This window comes from Aythya fuligula, chromosome 14 (genome assembly GCF_009819795.1).
Source record: "Aythya fuligula isolate bAytFul2 chromosome 14, bAytFul2.pri, whole genome shotgun sequence".
Classification (NCBI taxonomy): domain Eukaryota; kingdom Metazoa; phylum Chordata; class Aves; order Anseriformes; family Anatidae; genus Aythya; species Aythya fuligula.
Window position 1 is genome coordinate 5,358,945 of NC_045572.1, and position 19,772 is coordinate 5,378,716.

The 19,772-nt window shown below is 33.8% G+C and overlaps 2 protein-coding genes across 3 annotated transcripts in view; one reads left to right on the forward strand and one right to left on the reverse strand.

Annotated features, from left to right (window-relative positions):
- DOCK2 (dedicator of cytokinesis 2) overlaps window positions 1–19,772 on the forward strand; it is a 187,729-nt gene that overhangs the window by 75,010 nt on the left and 92,947 nt on the right. The window lies entirely within an intron of this gene.
- The window catches only part of INSYN2B (inhibitory synaptic factor family member 2B), a 35,207-nt gene continuing 20,535 nt past the window's right edge, over window positions 5,101–19,772 (reverse strand). The window contains exons 2-4 of one of the 2 annotated variants that reach the window (XM_032196785.1): window positions 11,772–13,932; window positions 9,089–9,163; window positions 5,101–5,550 (exon numbers count right to left, since the gene is read on the reverse strand). In XM_032196785.1, the coding sequence (XP_032052676.1) occupies window positions 5,364–5,550; window positions 9,089–9,163; window positions 11,772–13,162 (1,653 nt within the window). In that variant the 5' untranslated portion in view covers window positions 13,163–13,932 and the 3' untranslated portion in view covers window positions 5,101–5,363. Of the gene's footprint in view, window positions 5,551–9,088; window positions 9,164–11,750; window positions 13,933–19,772 lie in introns of those variants that run through there. The other variant, XM_032196786.1, reaches the window with a different exon arrangement.

Here is a 19,772-nt window from a genome sequence, read left to right on the forward strand (position 1 = left end):
TAAACAAAAATGAGCAAAACAAGCTCATGTCATATTCTGTGTAGTACTTCTAGTGCAGTCTCTTAATTTTGCACATAAGCTTTAAAAGCTCTTGAAATGGCAAAACTTAAATGAAATAGTCAGGAAGTGTGGCTTTCTGCAGAATGCTTAGGTGAGCTCAAGTTTCTAAAAGTATGATGAGCTCTGCAAATAAAGGTGGGATGTGGGATAGCTGCAGTCAGTCTTCTGGTTTTAGTATTAATTTGCACCTGATGTTTTATGGATCAGAGTGATGTTTCAAATTGGACTACAACTCTTAGGGAACAGAAGGCTGCTCCAGATTCTTTGATCTGTTGCTGTGTTTCTGAATATTGCAAGTGTTTTAATTTTCTGCTGTGTAATTTTCCACAATTTGAAAATAGCGCTTATTGTGTGAAAAACAATGCCAATACCATCTTGCTAATATTGAGAATAATGGTTACAGTATAAAAGACCTCAGATTCTTCGGGAGTTTAAATGCTCTGCAGCTGATTAGAGTACTGGATTCAATTTGCCTGAGTGTTCTGTCTTCTGGCAGGGATAAGGTTTTCATAATCTTCTAGGTTGTTAGCAGACAGGGAGTTAAGGGGTTTTGGCTTAGAGCTTGCCTTGATCTTTGCTTGCTACAATGCCATTTGAACCTAGGGGAAGACTCTGCCTTGTGCTCAGCTGGTAACAACATGCTGCAAGCTTTGTTGGTGTAATTACTGGAAAGGGTCAGGCTAAAAAGGACAAGATCTCTTCAGGAGAAGTTGGTGGGAATGGAAAAGTAATTTGGCTATCTGTAGCTATGGCAGAGAAGACAAATGCCACTGAAGGTTTCATTGTGATGTTTGGCAACTAAAGGCCTTAACACTGTCTTGGTTATTTCCACTAGTAAAACAAACAAATAAATAAAACTCTCGAGTGTTTGTTCTTGAAGTGCTTCTAAACTTGTAATAAGGAAGGACAAGATTATTGTTGTGAGATTAGTTCTTCATGATCTGAGTCTCTACACGGATTTAGGCTGTTAAAAGACATAGTGTTTCAATCAAGTTCTACTTCAGTAATTATGCAAGTAAAATGTATAGTAGTATGTAGAATAGGAAATTAGTTGTTTTCTGTACCATTTGGTTTATGTAACCAAAAATACTGTAAATGCACAGTACACTTTTTAAAGGTCTCCTTAGGTACTCCCAAACTGGACTTTTGTTCACGTTGTCAGTTTAACATGGTCAAGAGGATGTAGAAAACGACTTTACTATACTGATACTGTCAAACAACTTTTCTGTGTATAACGACTTTTCTGTATAGAAAAGTTTTTTGACAGTATCAGTATAAAATATTCTACAAATCATGACTTTGCTGTAAAGACACCAGGTGGAGATTCTTAATTATTATTTTTCAGTGATAGGCAAGATTAGAAGTTATCTTTCTGGACATAAAGGACAACTAATATTTTGAGGGAAAATTAGTATCTCTTCAAAAAAAAAAAAAAAAAAGAAAAAGGAAAAAGTGAAAAGCCTGTAGCTGTTAACCAGAGCTACTCTAGATAGGACACTCTTGCGAAAACTATACTATTTGGGGAAATAATGACTAGAGGAACCATTCTGAGGAGTTGACATGGTTGGAAAATTCATCGTGTCCAGATAGACTAGCTAAAAACTTTTTTTATTCAGTTTTTAGATTGAGAAACTTTCTCTACCATAAAAACTGCAGAATGATCTCACGAAAGAACCATTCACTCATTTCACAGTTATTTTTCCTTTCTAAAGAACAATTAATTATTCACTTCCATTGTAATCTAAATACTGTTCGTTGTTAATCAACTTCTGAAACTTAAGAAAAATCTAATTTTATTGAAAAATAAAAACTAAATAACTTTAAAATGTATACAATTTATATTTTATATACATTTCTTTATGAAGATAATCTGTATCTAAGATAGCATAATTGCTAAGTATTGTGACTTTTTCAGAAGAGCTACAGTGAACCTTGTATGACCTGCTGATACATGACAGCAATCATTACTCTTTTCATACATTCTGTACTTTTAAAGAAAGTTAGCATATTCTGAAATTACTTTATTTGAAATTCCTTTTTAATGGAGTCAGCCTATTTGCTGTACAATATTTTATAAATAGCACACTGTAGTTGTCAAATACATGTTTTTCAGAGAAGCCTACAGCATTTTATGTGTAAGAGCTATCAAGTAGCTGTGGTGGTTTTTTTTGTTGTTGTTGTTGTTCTGTTTTTAAGAGCATTCATATGTGTTTTTTAACATTTAATTCTTACTTAGGGAGCTAAGGAGTTTCAGGCATTGCAATATAATTTTCTAATTCAGAAAAATTATTTTAGCTGGTACCATTATTTGCTAATTATCTGTCCATTTAAATTGGTTTTCTAATCCTTACATCATACAGTTGTGTAGTGTGTATCTAACTTTATTATGTATATCAATTAATAATTCATTATTGAAATATTTTAAATAAAAATTGACATTACATTTTCACGTAGTTCAGATGCTCCAGTTATGTCTTGTGAATATATAATTTTTTACATATTTTGTGGGGCTAGGACAAACATATCTATGTTAAATTTAAACAAAACATAAACCAACTAAGCAATCTTACCTTCTTACAGTGGCTGATACATACTGTGGCTGATGTCTTATATTGTTACTTTTTAATATAACAAATATCCTTTTGCTCCAATGTCTTCAAAATTTTAAATAGAAAGCCTGTTTTTGTAACATACTGTGGAGAAGACTGGCTATAAAAATTTATTTGGTATGTTTGGTTTTATTGTGAAAATTTGATACTTATTCTGTTGTATGAGTAACTTCTGGCATACTTTTACTTCATTTTTGGTTAAGTTGTATTTTTTTGTTCCTGGTAGTCAGAGCTTCTGCAAGCCAGATGATGGAGGAGTCCTGTTCACATTCTTTTCATTAAGGATTAACAATTGTGTACAGTTCTGAATTCCAAGATCAGACACTAAAGTACAAAAAGTAGTAACCATTTAAATAAGTATATTTCAGTTTTTTAGAAGTATTGATGTTTGTTCAGATCATAAGAAAGACGTAGAGCCTTACTAGAACTTTTTTTGGATAGACTTTCTCGAAGTAAATAGGATATTTTCATACTTCTATAGTTTTACTGACTACAAGAATTGATTTTTGTTATGTAGCAAACCAAAATACCATGGTTTGTTTAAATTCACTAATTTGGATTTCTTGATGCCTTTATTAAAGGCCTCATATTTCTGCAAGCCAAAACAAAATCAGGCAGCTTAAAATGAGCTTTGTTTGGTGCTTATTATTTGGCAAGGAGAAAGACAATAAGATGTTTCATACAGTAACATGTTATTGAAAATTAGCTCACTACAGAAAAAAAACAGTACTGATTTTGTTAGTATTACTCCTGCTGGTATTACTTATTATTATGCCTTTGCCCCAGAATGATATTCATCTTAAGATGATATTTTAATACACAAGAAACCTTTGCACACTAATAGATCCTTCAGTATATCAATTACACTAATGCAAAATAGGAATGCTGTTGGAATGCCAGCATAAGCAGTATGTGTATTTGAGTGTGATGTAAGGACATGCTCTTATGTAATTTAATTCTAATCTCTATTATATTCACAAATTGTTATTGAAGAGCTATCCTGGCTCACTAAAGGAATACTTGTTGCTAGTAAAATTTCATGTACAGCTTTTCTTCTTAAAAGCCTTTGAAGTAATGATAATTTTCTACCTGTCATTTCCATACTGACTGTACGTATCATGTTTTTTAAAACTGTCACCCTTTATAACCTTGGGAAATTAAGACCAGCAACATAGCCTACTGACTTGTAAATGATGACCAGTTTTTGTCATTTCTGGTCTTTTCTGACATCAGTACAAAATTGTTTTTAAGGTGTCTTCAGATGTATAGCTAACCCTAAGAACTGGTGGAACACAGAAGTATAATAATACATTACAAATACATTTTGTTTTAAAAAATGAGGATCTAAGGGTTAATGTATTTAATATCGTAGAATCATAGAATCATAGAATATCCTGAGTTGGAAGGGACCCTTAAGGATCATCAAGTCCAACTCTTGCAATATCATGGCACCATTTGAACTAATCAACCGGAGTAACTTTTAAGAAAATTTATGCAGTACAGATTATTTTGTTAAATGTTATTTTTTATAACTGATTTTGTATTCTGTAGGCCAGTATGAACTCATTTACTCTTCTTAATGAGGGGAAAAAAAAAAAAAAAAAAAAGATATTTTGATATAGTGGTATAGATCTTAAATGTGTAGTGGCACAGGGTCAGTGTTGCTGTACAGCATGAACATACTGGAGCATGGTCCAGAGGGAGACCACCAGGGTGCCCAGACTGTGGGCTGCAGTGCTGCAGTGTATGGCACATGGAGACAGGCTGTAAAAATTGGGTTTGTTCAGTCTTCAGGAAGTGAAAGCTTAGGAGAAAGGTCTTATAGTCTGTCTAATTCTTGCCGAAGTAAAAGTGTGTTGGGATAGGGCAAGACATAACAATTACAAGTCATTTCAAATTCTGATCAGATGTTAGGGAAAACTTTTTCATTGTGGAGGTGGTCAAATTTTGGAAAAGGTCGCCCTTGGATGTTTTGAATTCTCTGTCTTTGACGATACCTGAAATTTAAATGCATCTAATTAGACCTCCTTTGAGAAGGGAATTAAGACTAGAATTAGTAAGGTATTCCCCCTTTTTTTTAATGTATGTTTTTAAGATTCTTTCCAGAGAAGTCTATTAAATGACAAACTTCTAAATGATTGCTCTTTAAAATGAACCGATAAAAGGACAAAACAATAAATACATGTCAGTGAGGATGTGAAATGACTATAATTATCCCCTTTGGGGAGAAGATTTTTTTTTTTTTGAACAATGTAAATTCCCCTGTACTTGCTCTTGATTATGCAGTTTGTTTAAAGATCCATAAAGTTCTTTCCATTTAGTTCATGTTGCTTATAAATAGGAAATGAAGATTGTACGTTTGACTAACATTGTCTTTTTAAAGTTGAAATTTAAACCTTATTTAAAAAAAAAAAAGTCTTTGTTATAGCATATGAAAGTGTCATTGGGGAAAAAAAGAAAATCTTACAATTCCTTTTCAAAAAATAGTCTCTTCATGCGTCTTTATTCAGCGAGATGGTTTAATAAGTAAATTCAGTTCTTATTTATCAAACAAATGTTCTGTAGTGTTGTGAATTCATAAAGCCATGTTTTCAGATGTGTGCTGTCAAACTTCCTTCTGTTCTAGTGCTTTTTGAAATGTAAAAATAAATAAATAAATAAAAATAGTTTTTCCATATAAGGTCTGTAAGGAAGTCAAATCCACCAGAAACATTTTTTCTTCACCTTTTTTGTTTTTCTTCTTAACTCCTTTTTCTCGGGAACTGGATGATCAGATGATAGTTTTTGAGGTGAAGCTGAAGCTGGATTTTGCTCTTCATGTTCCAGTCTTTGCAAAATCTGATGAAATCTTCCTTCTTGTTGTCTGAAGTCATATTCTACGCTATAAGAAAATGAAGAGAGATGAGAAATTCCCTCTTTAAAAAATGTGTGGAAAAGGTGCTTACTTTGTTAGAATAACTTGGCATTATTCAATATCAGAGCCTGGTTAAAAGGCAGTAGAGGTTGCAGCCTTGAAAATAAGTTGATTTATTTACCTTTTCTAAGGGAATTCCCTTTCTTTACATGATATAAGAACTCCAGCATTGTGAAAAAAAAATGGGCCAAAAATCAAGGGAGAAGAAGTGAAATGTACTTGGATGACCTTTCAATGCATTTTATTCAATGGTTAGATTTTGATTCTGTGATCTAATTCACTCATATATTTGGCATGAATTCAAAACTCTCATATAATTAACTTGCTGAACGTGAGAAGTTTTTCTCCACTTGGGACCAAAAAAGAAAAGACATGCCTTTGAGATAGGTGGTATGAGTTAACAGGGAAGTAGATAGTAGAAGGCAACTCTCATTTTCTGTATGAAATGTCATAATTTATTGATGTCAAATAAGAGCTAAGATGATAAGAGTAACTCTGTGCACAGAAATAAAGGTAAGATTCAAAAGAATCAGTGTGGAAAATTATGAGTCTGATGCAACCAGTACAGTTAAGCAAAAACAAAGAAATGAGAAGAAGCGATGCTGCATGTCTATCCCTTATTTCAAACACCTTTTCTTGTCAGGTAAATGGGATTTGTATTGGCACTATCTGAAGTGGAGGCTTTTGCAGGAGGAATGGAGTGCAGGAAGAAGCTGTTTGCTTTTTTTTTTTCCATAAAACAAGCATTTTTTTGAGGAAAAAATTACTATCTGAGGAATGCTGGGATGTCACATGTAGGCTCTGATCCTGCTTTGGGTACTGAGTAGGAGAAATGTCTAAAATTTGTTAACATGCATATTTTTAAAACACACTATTAATTGTAAGTGTGTGTATGTGCATCTAAATGTATAAACAGTGCTGAATTGTAAGTTAAATTTAACTAGAAGCTTGTTGCTCTTACAATTAATGTTTTTTTGTTTGTTTCTGTTGGTTTTTTTTTTCTTTCTTTTTTTTTTTTTTTTTCTTTTTAATGAAATAAAGTAACTCAGTTGTCAAACAAAGCAATATCATTATTCTAATTTAGCAGAATTGGCTAAGGATCTCTTGGACAAAGAGTAATACATAATAAATATAAGGTATAGAAGAAAGTGATGTAAACAACAAATTTGACATGTCTTCCATTTTATCCTCTTAGGGCTAAAACTGCAAGTTAGTACTCCTCAGTCGTAAATCAGGAACACTGGAGATGTACTCCTTTTATACTTAAGGAGTGCCTCTGTTCATGTTTCTTTTCTCTTCCCTTCTTCAAAGTTTCAAATTTAATGTTGGAGGGGTAAGTCTCTAGAGGCAAGAGATCAATTCGGTCTCAATTTAATACTTAGTCCTTGTATTCTGATATAACTACTTGTTTTAATTTGCTATATTTATTTGTTTATTATAATACAAATATGTGTCATAGAGTCTAGAATGCAATTCCCAAGTCACTTCACATAACCCTGCTGATTAGGTGATAAAGGATAAGTGATGAAGATGATTCAGTGACACTAACACATCACTCTGCTGTGTTTGACTCACTACTGACTTAGGTTCTTGAAAAGCAGGAAAAGGGAGGAAGGTGAAACAGTTCCATATTTAATGACAATAGTGATGCTACATGGATAGAAAAAATACATGCACCGATCTTTTTGGCTACATGAAACAGGAATTACATGGGTCTGTCTAGAACAAAAACTGACGAGCACAGTTGCTTCCTTCAGAATGTTTTCCAATGGATCTGTAATGAACTTACAATGAATACTAGTTACTCAGAAGTCCTTTTATAATGGCCTCTTGTGGGATATCTCTGTAAGAGTGGAAACAATTAAGTTTCCTTGCTGTCTTCTGTTTTGTCTCTTAACGCTAGTAATTGTTCAGAACAGGAACTGTATTCTTGTATGTATTCTGCTAACTATTGCAGTGTAAACCTCTAGGCAACCTTAACATCGAGAACTACCTAGTAAACCAAAAGGCACATCAATGTTTATCTGTTTCTTCTGTCCTTTATTTCAAATACTTGTGCTTTTTGCTCACAATCTCTCCTGTATTAGAACTAGGTAAACTGAAAGGGAGGGTAAGCATCTTAGTTTCTTCTTCCAAAGAGAGAAGATATCCTGTGGTAAAGGGTCAGAGATTGTTCAGTGGTTGTTCAGAGGCGGTGACTATGTAAAGGAAATCTTTATGGTTCCAGGTTTTCCTTTTTGTAGAGACTGAGTCCATGGTTTTGCATAATTCATGTAACTTCCTGCAGTAACCAATGTACTGTGGAGAAGACTAGCAATTTTTATCTCAGAGGAGATGTGTGATTTAATTTGTGATGTCAAGTGCTTTCAGAAGGATAAATATTCAATTCATTACGAGAGGTTTAGGACATCAGTTCTCAATTGAGTTATATGTTGGGCGATAATTTCCAATGCTTTGTCCAACCCTGACTTTACAGAACAAGTACATAAATCTGTTTAATATATTTGGCATAAGTAGAAAATGTGGTGTGAAAACCACATTCCTATGGGTATAGTCTATGTCTTATTTCCATTTTTAAAAGAATATTTTAAAGGCATAGTACTTACAAGCTGGCAAAGCTAATGGTCTGCCATACTCTTCGAAATGAAGAGAAACTTTTCTCTGTAAAAGAGTCTCCTACCCTTTTTTTTTTATTATTATTCTTGTAAATGTAAAGATGTATATATGTAAAATCTCAGGAACATATTAATATCTTTGAAGGGATCCAAATTTTCTAGGAGATCTTTCAAGTCAAGTTTATTCATTAATTATGCTGGGTCATAATTAATGACTCCAACACTTGTTTCTGTCAAGTTCATTTTCCACTAAGGTTTTGATTTTTTTTTCTCCTTTTTTTTTTTTTTTTGGTTTGTTTGTTTTGTTCCTTTTAATAAATGTTGAAATAATACAGCATATAAAAATGTGGTATGTATAGCAAAGTTTTTTGGTTTTGTTTTTATTGTGAGGGAGGAAGAAAGAAACAAATAAGCATCTGCTGATCTGCTGAAGTGAGAAGTGTGGGGGTGGTTATTGTATTTTGCACATAAACATGAACTGTAGCTGTAGCTTACTGGCATTTGTAGAACTCAGTGTTAATCTTTTCCAAAATCCAAATTTATTACAGAAATCTCAGCTTGAAAAATGTAACACAGGGCATTTCATCATCAGGAGCTGCTTCAAAGGTTTTCAAAGCATGGTGGTAATAGTAACACTGTGAAACTTTGGTGGAAATTCCTATTTGAGGCCTCAGATGTATAGTACTTCAGATAACACCAATCCTAATTATTCTGTATTTGAGGGGGAGAAATGGTTAAAACAACAACCCTTCACATATTCCCCTTGGTCTTTGGTTAAAAATTCTATTTATAGTAAAAAACAGACCTTTTATATCTGTGAACAGAACACAGTATTGTAAATTTGTGAGAGATAATCGGACAACAGGAAATTGTGCAGAGAAGTGCGGTACCTGTAAATGATACATGCGGTGTTCTGACAGGTGCTGCAGTTGTTGAGGTCTTGACCAGTGTGAAAAAAGTTGCGCCTGTAATAGACAGTAGTTTCATGTAATGCGTACTTGTAAATATATTAACATAGTTCTATGATTCTCTCATGAAGAAAGTTATGTTAATCATTTCTATTGTTCTTATTAAAAATTTCAGTGCCAAATTCTGTAATTCAAGGTTCCTTTACAAAACCCACCCCCCACACTTAATCATACTGTTGCTGCTTATAAACTCACTTTGAAATATTTGTATATCTATGCTTTTAGTGAATTAATTTGATTTCTACCCATATGCTTTCCATTCTTTCCCCTTTTCATGTCATCTCACTTTAGTATAAACAGTTCAGATTTTTAACATTAACAGCTAACAAATGAAGAGTGTTAAGAAAACAAGTAAGTGACTTAACAGTGACTAGAGGTGAATAAGTTGTAAGGTGGGGAGATTTGTATTAGGAACAATCTGAAGTCTCCTTACATCTCAAGAATGCAATAATGTTTATATTAAATACATTTTATTTGAATTAAAACAAATGAGGTGGTACCAAGATAATTTTCTGGTTCTTCCTGGAGTTAAAGGGGAGACTTTTCACATAGGTTGTTGTGCTACCTCCAGAAACACTTGCTTTGTTGAGTTTTGCTGCTGTATTTGCTAGATGATTCTAGCAAAATGGATGGATCTTGATCATGGAATCTCTGAAAAACTTCAGGACACTTGGCAAAAAATTTGTTTTCAGCCATGTGGTAACAGAAAAAAACAGAATGCTGAATGTATGCTTTACAGCAGGCTATTCTTTTTAATGGTTAGACACACAAACTTAATTGAAGCTTGTCCACTCTGTCATACATGATATATCATGTATACATAGGGGTAGGAATAGGAGGACTTGGTAGTGTTAGGGCAGAGGTTGGACTAGCTGATCTTGGAGGTCTCTTCCAACTTAGATGATTCTGTGATCCCTGAAGATCTCTATTTGTGTGGCAGTAGTAAAAAAGTAGTTTAGACTGCTTAAACTAGACTGCTTGCACTTGAACCTACTTGAATATTTTTCCCCCTTTGTGGTTCTTCTAAAGTAAACTTTTTTTTTTTTTTTTTTTTTTTTTTCCCTGTTATCAGTGTGTTTGTGGATTCTGTCAGCTGTGTCTAGGCTATTACAAACTTGGTGCAAGAAAATGGAGTGAAGATTACCACATGTATTCCTTAACTGTAGTCAGTTAATAGTATTGATACACATGATTTGATGCTAAAATGAAGGTTTTTGTTTTATGCACAAACCAATTATGCATAGATGATTAAATCTGGGTGCCTGAGTGTTGTAGTTTGTGCAGTATAGGGGCTGCTGGGGGGAAAGTAAACACCTTCCCAGCCAGACCCAGTACACTCAGCCAGTTGTGCTGTGTATGAAAGTAAATGTGTGGTAACCTAGACCTCAAAGTGTTTTGTCTTGTTTTGTTTTTAAAGGGGAAAAAAAAAGGAATTCTTTGATTTTCTTGATTCTTTGAAAGGTTTATTTGCTGTTTTCCCCAAAGATTAAAAGTACTTGATGAAAGTACTACATTATCATAAAAGATATCTAGGATACGTTTTAAAGCTATATTTATTGCAAGTTGGAACTGCTGGTAATGCTTTGTAAAGCATTATTAGGACATTGTAAAATCTTTTTTGAGCATAAAAATATCAAAAATTATACTTTGTCATATGAAAGTTCAGTTCTTCAGTCTTCTGATGTGAATTACATGGGTAGTATGATTATTATTTATAATGCATAAGTAAGTTACATATGTAATCATTGCAGCTTTGGCTAATAGACATGGCACTGTTTACTAAAAATAAATACAGATTGTGCATTCTTAATGACAGTACAGAAAGTGGTCTTTCTAAAATCTAAGATTCCTAAAAGATTTCTTGCTCAGAATCTTCATGCTGTATATTCATAGTTTTAACCCCTTTTAAGCACTAATCTCCACCTCCTGCAAAACTTTCCTTACACGTTGAATATCTTGAAAGTAACCTGGCATTGTGCCTTTTCTTCTTGTAAAGACATTCCCCTTAAGCAGCTATTTTGTGTGTGCTATCATGAAATGTAACCAACAACGCAGTCCCCAACAAAAACAGGCTGCAGATGTTGTGCTTTGGCCACTAGTATATTTGCTTGCTCTTGAAGATAGGACTAATTTATTGAACAGAACATGTTTTTGCTGATATAAACTATTTTAGCAATAAGACTCTTGGCACTAAATGCATATCTGACCTTGATAGAGAAAGCTGGCTTGCTGTAGTTTTGTTGTATTGCATTAGTATATTAGACTGTTGGGTTTTGTTCCACAAGGTAGAGAGTTTAGCTAGATGGAAGCTGCCAGCTTTCATGTGTAGGTAGCATTGTATCTGACACCATAAATCTAAATAACAAAGAGAGTTAATAAACTGTCTCTCACACTGAGTTTACTAAAGGCAGTGTTAATTAAAGCCAAGCTGTAAAGAGACTTGCTTTTCTGTAGGGGCCTAAATATTGGAAAAACTGAATGAGATCATCTTTGTAAACTCATCTTTGAATATTTCAGGGAAAGATGTTTCAGTAAAAAAGGTTAAAAGAATGATAATATCTACTTCAGATTTTTGATATATTACCGATATTAAAATGCACCGTACCCTTCACTGAGGGCTCTGGATTTTTCAAGGTCTTGAATTACATTCAGAAGGACTTTAATCTTCTCCTGGTTCGACAGCAAGGATTCCTCTACAGACTGTAGCCTGCCTTGTAGGGCACATAGTTCACCATGTGCCAGATGAATTTGATTTATTTCACTAATCTCTTTGTTGGTTTGTGGGTCTGTTTCATTCCTTGGCAGATAAGACTTTATGTGAAATCCTTCTAAACAGCTGTTACACTGGGAAACGTCAGACGGGGGAGAATTTTTCTCAATTTCAGTATTGCATGAAGAAACAGATTTTGATGCATTACTGCTGGTCAATGACATTACTGCGTGATCATCATTTGTTAGTGTCACACAGCTGGAACCTGTTTTGTGCTCTCCTGCTTGTTGATGGTCTCTGAGGGAACAAGGAGATATGCTGTGATTTGATGGAAGTGATAATGGCGTAGTTTCCTGACTGCTTGCATCTGTGCTGACTACAAGCAGCTCAGAGTCACTTTTATCTCCTTCAAAAGAGTCAGAATGAGGATTACATTCACTGTAATTAGCAGAATGGTTTAGGCAAGCGTTTATTTTTTCACAATCAGATGACAGCATGCTCTTTTCGTTGTTCTCATTGCTATTTATGATAGTAGAAGAATGTAGTGAATTACTTAAATTCACGGTTGTATCTGGTGCATCCGTGGAAGTATTGCTGTTTTGTGGAAAATTCACATAAATGTATTCAGGCACCTGTGTAGAAACAGTTGTCTTTTCTGTTACAGAGAAATCATCTGTATGGATAGGTCCATTTCTTTGTGCTTCTGATGGTCTTTGACTTAACTGACCATTTACCTTACTGTTCCTAAATCCATCTTCCAAATGATTAGTTATTCTTAAATAACAGAGGTCTGAAGACATAATGTCTTGCTCAGAAAGATTGCCATTTGCTTGGATGCAATTTTCAGCCTCGGTTGGCATTTCTGTTAATGATTTGCTTACTGCCAGTTTTTTTCTTCTAAAAACAGGGAAGTGTTTCCTGAGGCTAGGAGATGTTTGTATGGCAATATTTTGAAGCCCTTTCTGAGCCTTGGGAAAAGATGGAGACTGTAGCAAAAAATTGTGGTGCCTAGCTACTTCTTTATTTCTGGTCACTAATGCAATATCTTGGGCTGGATTAGTACCCAGTTCAGTGACACCTGCTGTCTTCATGTTCATCCCATCATCTTTGAAACGAACTTGCTGAGATTTGCTTCTGCGGTGGTGTGGCTGTCTCATAAAATCGACTGAATCCAGACTGTTTCTCTTCAGCAGCACTGGACGCATTTTCATGTTTTGCTGGGCCACCAAATCACAGTTTAAAGTCTGCAAATAATGTGTTTCTTTGCGACCCATTTCATTTGTCATTTGAGCTCTGTTTTATGGTTGTATTCCTTAGATGGAAACGAATACCTTACTAATGAAGAAACTAAGCCTTTCGTTCTTCTTCTTGTTATTGTATATCCATTTAGCTGACATGTTCTCTTTAGGGATACTCTTTCAAGTTTAATTGCTGATCAATCCAAACAGTAGAAAAAGATATTAAATATCAAATTTAAGGAAAGATTTTTTTGTAGCTGGAGAATCCAGAAATCCTTGTGTTGTGAAGCAAAGCAGACAGTTATGCTTATAGGTAACTAATGTAAAGGTCAGCTTGAGTCTATGGCTTTCCTGATGGCTCTTACTTGACAGTCAGCTCTCCATCAGTGATGCAGCTTTTTTATGTCTGTTACATATGTCTTACATGCATATTGTCTAAACAACAGGCTTTATAACTTTTTGGGGCACTTTCATTTCTGATGCATAGTTTTACTGATGGAATTACATCCATTAATACCAAACAGAATTGCTTTCTTTAGAAAGAATTTTTCTTCAGAAAATTTGTTAATGTTGCAGATGCAACTCATCTTTCCGTATAGTTAAGCAAAATGTAACCACTTCTGAGCAGGCAAAACTAATATCCAGTAGGGTTCACTGAGAGACATTATTTTGTGTGGTTGATACTTCCATTCATGTAAGTATGAGGCCAACTGTATCCAAGGGACTGTGTCATTTGGTCAAGTTCTGTAAGTACTTTGACATCTGAAGAGTGGTCCAGTGTGAATAACCAGCAAATGCACATTAATACGAAATGTTGCCTGAAAGTAAGAAGACAACAGTTGTAGATGAACAAACTACCAAATGTAATTTTCTTCTGCTACCTCTAACAACACTTAATTTCCAATGGTTTTATAACTTTGGCAGTGAGATCCTGGTATAAAAAATGATTGTTTTTTTCCTATAATTTTTGGAGCACCTGAAGTTTTCCTCACATGAAATGTCACAAAACAACTAAAAATGGAAAGAAAACATTCAGAGTAATAATTTTATTTTGTTGTGAACAGTACTCATGTGTAGGTTTGAATCAGGGGCCAAATCTAGATTTTAAGATTTAAGTCTTGTTTCAGATTTAACAAATGGCTAGTAAGTCTTGTTATGTATGAAGTATACAAGAAGTGCAAAATAAAAATTTGAGTACTTAATTTGGTGACAAGTTTTAAACTCAGCATTTAAATTTTTTTTTTTTTAGTTGTTAATTTTTTGTGTTCATATCTGAGCATGATTCTTGCTTAAGAGAAAATAAGTTACTCTGATGTTTTAAAATGAGATTAATGCAAATGGAACTTCCTGTTGGGACATGAAATCTTTTCCTCACAGTATCCAATTTGTGGTGATCAGGACTGAAATCGGCTGCACAGGCATATAAAGCATTTCACTCAATTTGCATGCAAGAAACAGGACTCTAAAACTGTGGTTTGTCACTTCTCCAGAGCTCATAAAAAAGCAAATGTTAAATATTTTGAGTGACCATTTAGACTTATGGCTCTGAGAAAAAAATAAGATCAATTATATATTCATAATGACGATGTATTGCATACAAAATAGAATTAGGAAGCACAGAAGTCAAATTGAACATTTTATTATGAGCTGACTGTTATCAAAATTTTACTTGCAAATGTTTTAGCCTTTCCCAATTGTAATACAACCACTAATTGTTTCTGTGTCCCAAAAATAAAGCTTTGACCCAATTGTCACAGCTGCCATTTCAATTATGAAGCTTCGTTTGCCACAAAGACACAGCATTCATAGGTTAAGGTGTAGTGAGCACTGACTACTTTCAAATTCTATGTATCTGTTACATAAAAATGGTATTATTAGTGAAACTTGAAGTGATAGTGAATTGTCACTGCAAATGCAGATTATGACCAAATCTCCTGCGTTGATGATGGTTTTTTCATAAGTTTGTGCTTAGGTGTAACATAGAAGATTCCTTTAAACTAGGCAGTCACCCTGTAGCAGGCTGAACAGTGGCATGTTCCAGTGACTCGAGGGTTACACAGTATTGTTTACTTCTCGGAATATGAAGCCTTGAGCAGCTAATACGTGGCACAACATGGCATGGGAAAGGCATCACAGTGCATCACTAATTCACTTACAATGTATTAGGGTTGAAGTAAGAAAATATAAAGGCAAGAGAGTAGGAAAAAAAGAAGACTGCTTCACATATAACTAGGAATCACATAGGCCAAAAGTAATCTTGTTACTTCAAGATTTTTATCTTAAGATTTTCATTTTAAGATTTTCATCTTAAAATTTGTTACTTTTATAGAATTTTGTTGGCAATCCTTGTTACACATTTAGACTCATGACTTTCTGAGTTAGAACAGAGGTGAGTATATACTGTATGTAGTTTTGTTCAAGTTATGTACATTTAAATTGCATGTGTTTTAGTCAAGACTTTTTCACTCCAGATGTAGTTTCTGTTCCTCACCCAAATAATCTGTTATAGATTTCGCTTCAAATGTGATTTCTCCTACCTACATTACAATAGTTTGGGCCCGCATTCAGACTATGCAACAAATAGTGCTAGACTGCTAAATCTAAAACTGTCTGATAGAATAGAATAGGGTTAAGAGGAGAAATTTGTGCTAAGTATGGGAAATATATTTAGGATTTTTAATAATCTGATAGGATTTGCTTTTATGATTACAGAATTACAAAGATTCTTAAGATTGGGGCTAATTTCCTAGCATGGTCTTAATTTAAGGCACTGTTCAACTGCTGATTTAATTACCATGACTGCTTGTATTACCTTAGTATACTTTTTTTTTTTTTTTTTTTTTTTTTAAGCATTGCACAAACTTTACTATATTTAACTTAGAGGAATTGATGTAATGAGTGTAGTGGGAAAGATACTTTATTACGGGGTATAGCAAGCTTATATAGTCTTATGTAACTTTCTGGCAAAGTAATTTTAGCAAAGTAATAATACGCTATTCTATTATTAAGCTTTAGAAAAAAATGAGAATATCATGTGATTTCAATGCAGAGAAAAATGTTCCATAAAGTAACAGGAAACAAATATGTACATTAATTGTCAAGTAGCTTAAATCACTGTAATGCTTGTTCACTCTAAACAAATGCACACAATAAACAAGTCAAATAGTTTTTACAAATTAAGTTCCAGTGCCAAGTTATGAATTCTCATATTGTCCAGTAATTACTGGAGGCTTTTTACAGTTTTATTTGAGAATTTATCCAAATAATGCAGTAATATTCCCCACTTCCCATCACAGCTGCTATGCTCCAGGCAGATGGACTACTTTAAAGTTATAGTTACCCAATTAAATTCAGATAGGAGCTAACCCTACTCTAAATACAAGTAGAAAGCCTGTAAGGTTTTTATAAGAGCTCTCTACTTTGGCTATAGAAGGCAAGTGAGATAGATTATTGACTTCTTAATCTGTAAATTGCATATTTAATTCTGTACCATTTCTGTTACCTTTATTATCCACTGATCTGGGGTTAGTATGGATTGTTATAATGAGAGTTTCAATGCCGTTGTTCATATTAAAAAGTTGAAATATATATATATAGATAGCAATGCTAAAATATTTGTGTTTAAAACCCAAATTCACGAAATTCAGTAATTTACAGGTGTCTTTGTCTCCTAAGTCAACGTAACATTTCCAGTTAAAATGTTTAAATAGCATTGTCCCAAATCCAGCATATAATCTCTTGTACTTTTCTAGTACAAATATTTATGGGTTTTGTTTTGCTCATTATTTTGCATTGACTGAAGTATGAAGAATTCTAATGATCTATTTTATAGAAATTCCTCTAATATATTAATTATGTCACTCCTAAAAATGAATATATATATATATATATATATATATACACACACACATATATATAAAAATGCCAGTCTTAAATTTATCTGTTGTAATACTAGTAACAGTTTTGGTAGGAGAAATTTACTGGACTTGAATTTCTGCCAAGGTTCCATGACCTTGCATCCAGCCTCTTCCTTCCCTTTCCTTCTGTGGGCAGCTGCTCATCAATCTTGAGGAAGAGCCTTTTGCCATGGTTATTTTGCTTAATTAGCACAGTGGATTTGTTCCAGTCTCTTCATTCAGTGGTTGCTGAAGCAAGTGACCTACTAACTGTTTGATGGTTAATGCTTATGATTAAACACTGCTACTAATATGGTGCATATTTCATGCTCTTCATGACTCGAGTATGTGAATCTGACTATAGATATCATTAATTCCATTAATTACTCTTTATGGTTATTTTATACCATTAAAGCAAATTTTGATTTTTGAAGTCTGCTTTGTGCAGGTACTTCTGAACAGTGATTGTTAAACTACTTTTCTAATCTCAGAATCATTTCTGAGTATTTAGAAGTGCACAGACAGCTTAGTTAGTCAGCCAGGCAGAGAATGACCAGAAGAAATAGTATATTTTTCTTATAATTTTTCTTCAATCTTTCCTTTCCTCTCTCTCTTTGAAAGAGTCAAACATTATTTTGGTTTGTATTTTAGGTTAATGACTGAAGCTATGTGTAGAGGGATGCAGTTTTTAAGGATGAGTGGAGATTGTAGGAAACTGCGTAAATTGAAAAAGCATGTAGTGAAGGGCAGTAGTGATTTTGTAGGAGTATAGGTGTATTTGTGGTGGTTCTGCCCTTCTTCTGACTGAAGTGCAGCTGCAGTTTGATGAAAAAGTTGAATATTTGATCTGGTTTTCAGATTCATTTAGTTGTAGTTTGACATCTTGATTTTCCATTTTACTAGTCTGCTTTATAAAAAATGTTTTTTCTTTGTAGTGACAGTGTGTTGTAGTTGTAGTGTTCTGCTTTTCCTGTGTGCCAGAAAATAATTCTGGCCAAGCGCTTAAAAATAACCAAAACGCTAGGCTAATAGCATTTTGTGAGGGCTTTCAGCAAGAACACGATCAGTGTAGTTTACCTTTTACTTCTGAGCATCAGAATGTTGTTGTACTTGTGTTTTGGCCAGATCCGAACTTGCTCGTTAATACCTGGATTCACAACTCAACAAGATGGAGGATTTTTTTCAAATGCAACTTTCTTACATCTTTGAGATTTCTGAAAATAGTGAAGAGCTCAGAGATTAGAGAGAATTCTGATGACTAATTTTACTAGTCATAGCAAAACTTGGCCCTAACTCTAAATATGCTAATGCTGTATTCCATCACAAGAAATTTCAAAAAAATAATCTAGTGCTGACTTTATCACAGTTCCACATCTTGGAAGAAAGATACTTTGTTGGTTTGTTGGTTTGTGGTCTTTTTTCTTTTTGGAAAAAAAAAAATAAAAATCAGTGTCTGAAGTGGAATTTTTTTCAGTGACAAATATGAATTCACAATTTTTGTACATTGATTTGGATGTCAGTTGGCATCATGCTCACTTTCCATTTTGTTGTTTTGTGAACTTCAACAATAGGTATTGGCCAAGTGGTTTAATTTAGTCTCTCTCTCTCTCTCTCTCTCTCTCTATATATATATATATATATTTGTGTTTGTCTTTTTCTCCAAAATCATGAGAGATGTGAGAGATGTTGAGGATAAGCCAGATAGTATTTCTGAAATCTCTGCAGATTAAGTTGAAACACATAGCAGCAGATAGTATGAGGAGCTAGAGATGGATTTAAAATTTTGGGGGTTGGATGATTCTAACAATCTCTCCCCTTTTATTGCCCTTTTGTCATAATATATCCTAAGCTGAACTGCATTGGTTTCCCCTTATGCCTAAGCATAATCATTAACAGTGGTGTGAAGTTGACTTTGTTTTCCGCTCCTTCCTCAAAGCTGAGTCATGTTTAGATGCTTTTTCTCTCTTCTTTTCAGTGCACAGTAAGTTTTAAAAGATATATGTTGGGAAAAAATACAAGACAGCTTGCTACATGTTTTTCTTTTTGAAATGTAAAACTTAAGGCTGGATGAAAAATACTCTATCCAAAAGGAAGTAATTTTTAAAATCTAAAAGTGTAATGTAATTTATTGGTTATTTACCTTTCAAAATTCTTACTGTTGTTCAATTTTTTCCTTGTTCAGTGTTCTCTCAAAGGTAACATCTAAAGCAACCATTGTTGTTAAGTCATTCTAGGATGATTTTTAATGAACAATTTAATTTTTTATAACATAAGAAACCCCAATGGAGTTTTTAGTCCTGTTTGTTTTTAACAGCATTTTTGTATTCAGTAAGGCCAGAAACAAATTCATCACAGTCCAGCAGCCTGCAGAATTATTTTTGATAGCTTCACCTTTAATTTAAGGTAGCCTTCATGTTTATAGCAGCCTCTTTTATAGTAGCATGAGGTTACTAGGGGATTTTGAGAGTCTGGAATAGAATAATAGAGAGACATTATGTAGGCCTCTTATATCATTCTCTGGAAATCATACTGGAGAAAAAAAAAAAGGCAATTAATTTGAAAATAGACACCATCATCAGATATTTAAGCATAATTTTTCCCAATTATGAATGATACAAGATTTTGTAGCCATAAAGAAGTGTGATTTCATTTATCTCAGTCCCTGGGACAAGCACTCAGAAATACTAATGCTTTTGATATTTTTTCTGTGTTTGGAGTATCCCTCCTTGCACCACATGCATTCTGGAAATATGGGAAATGTG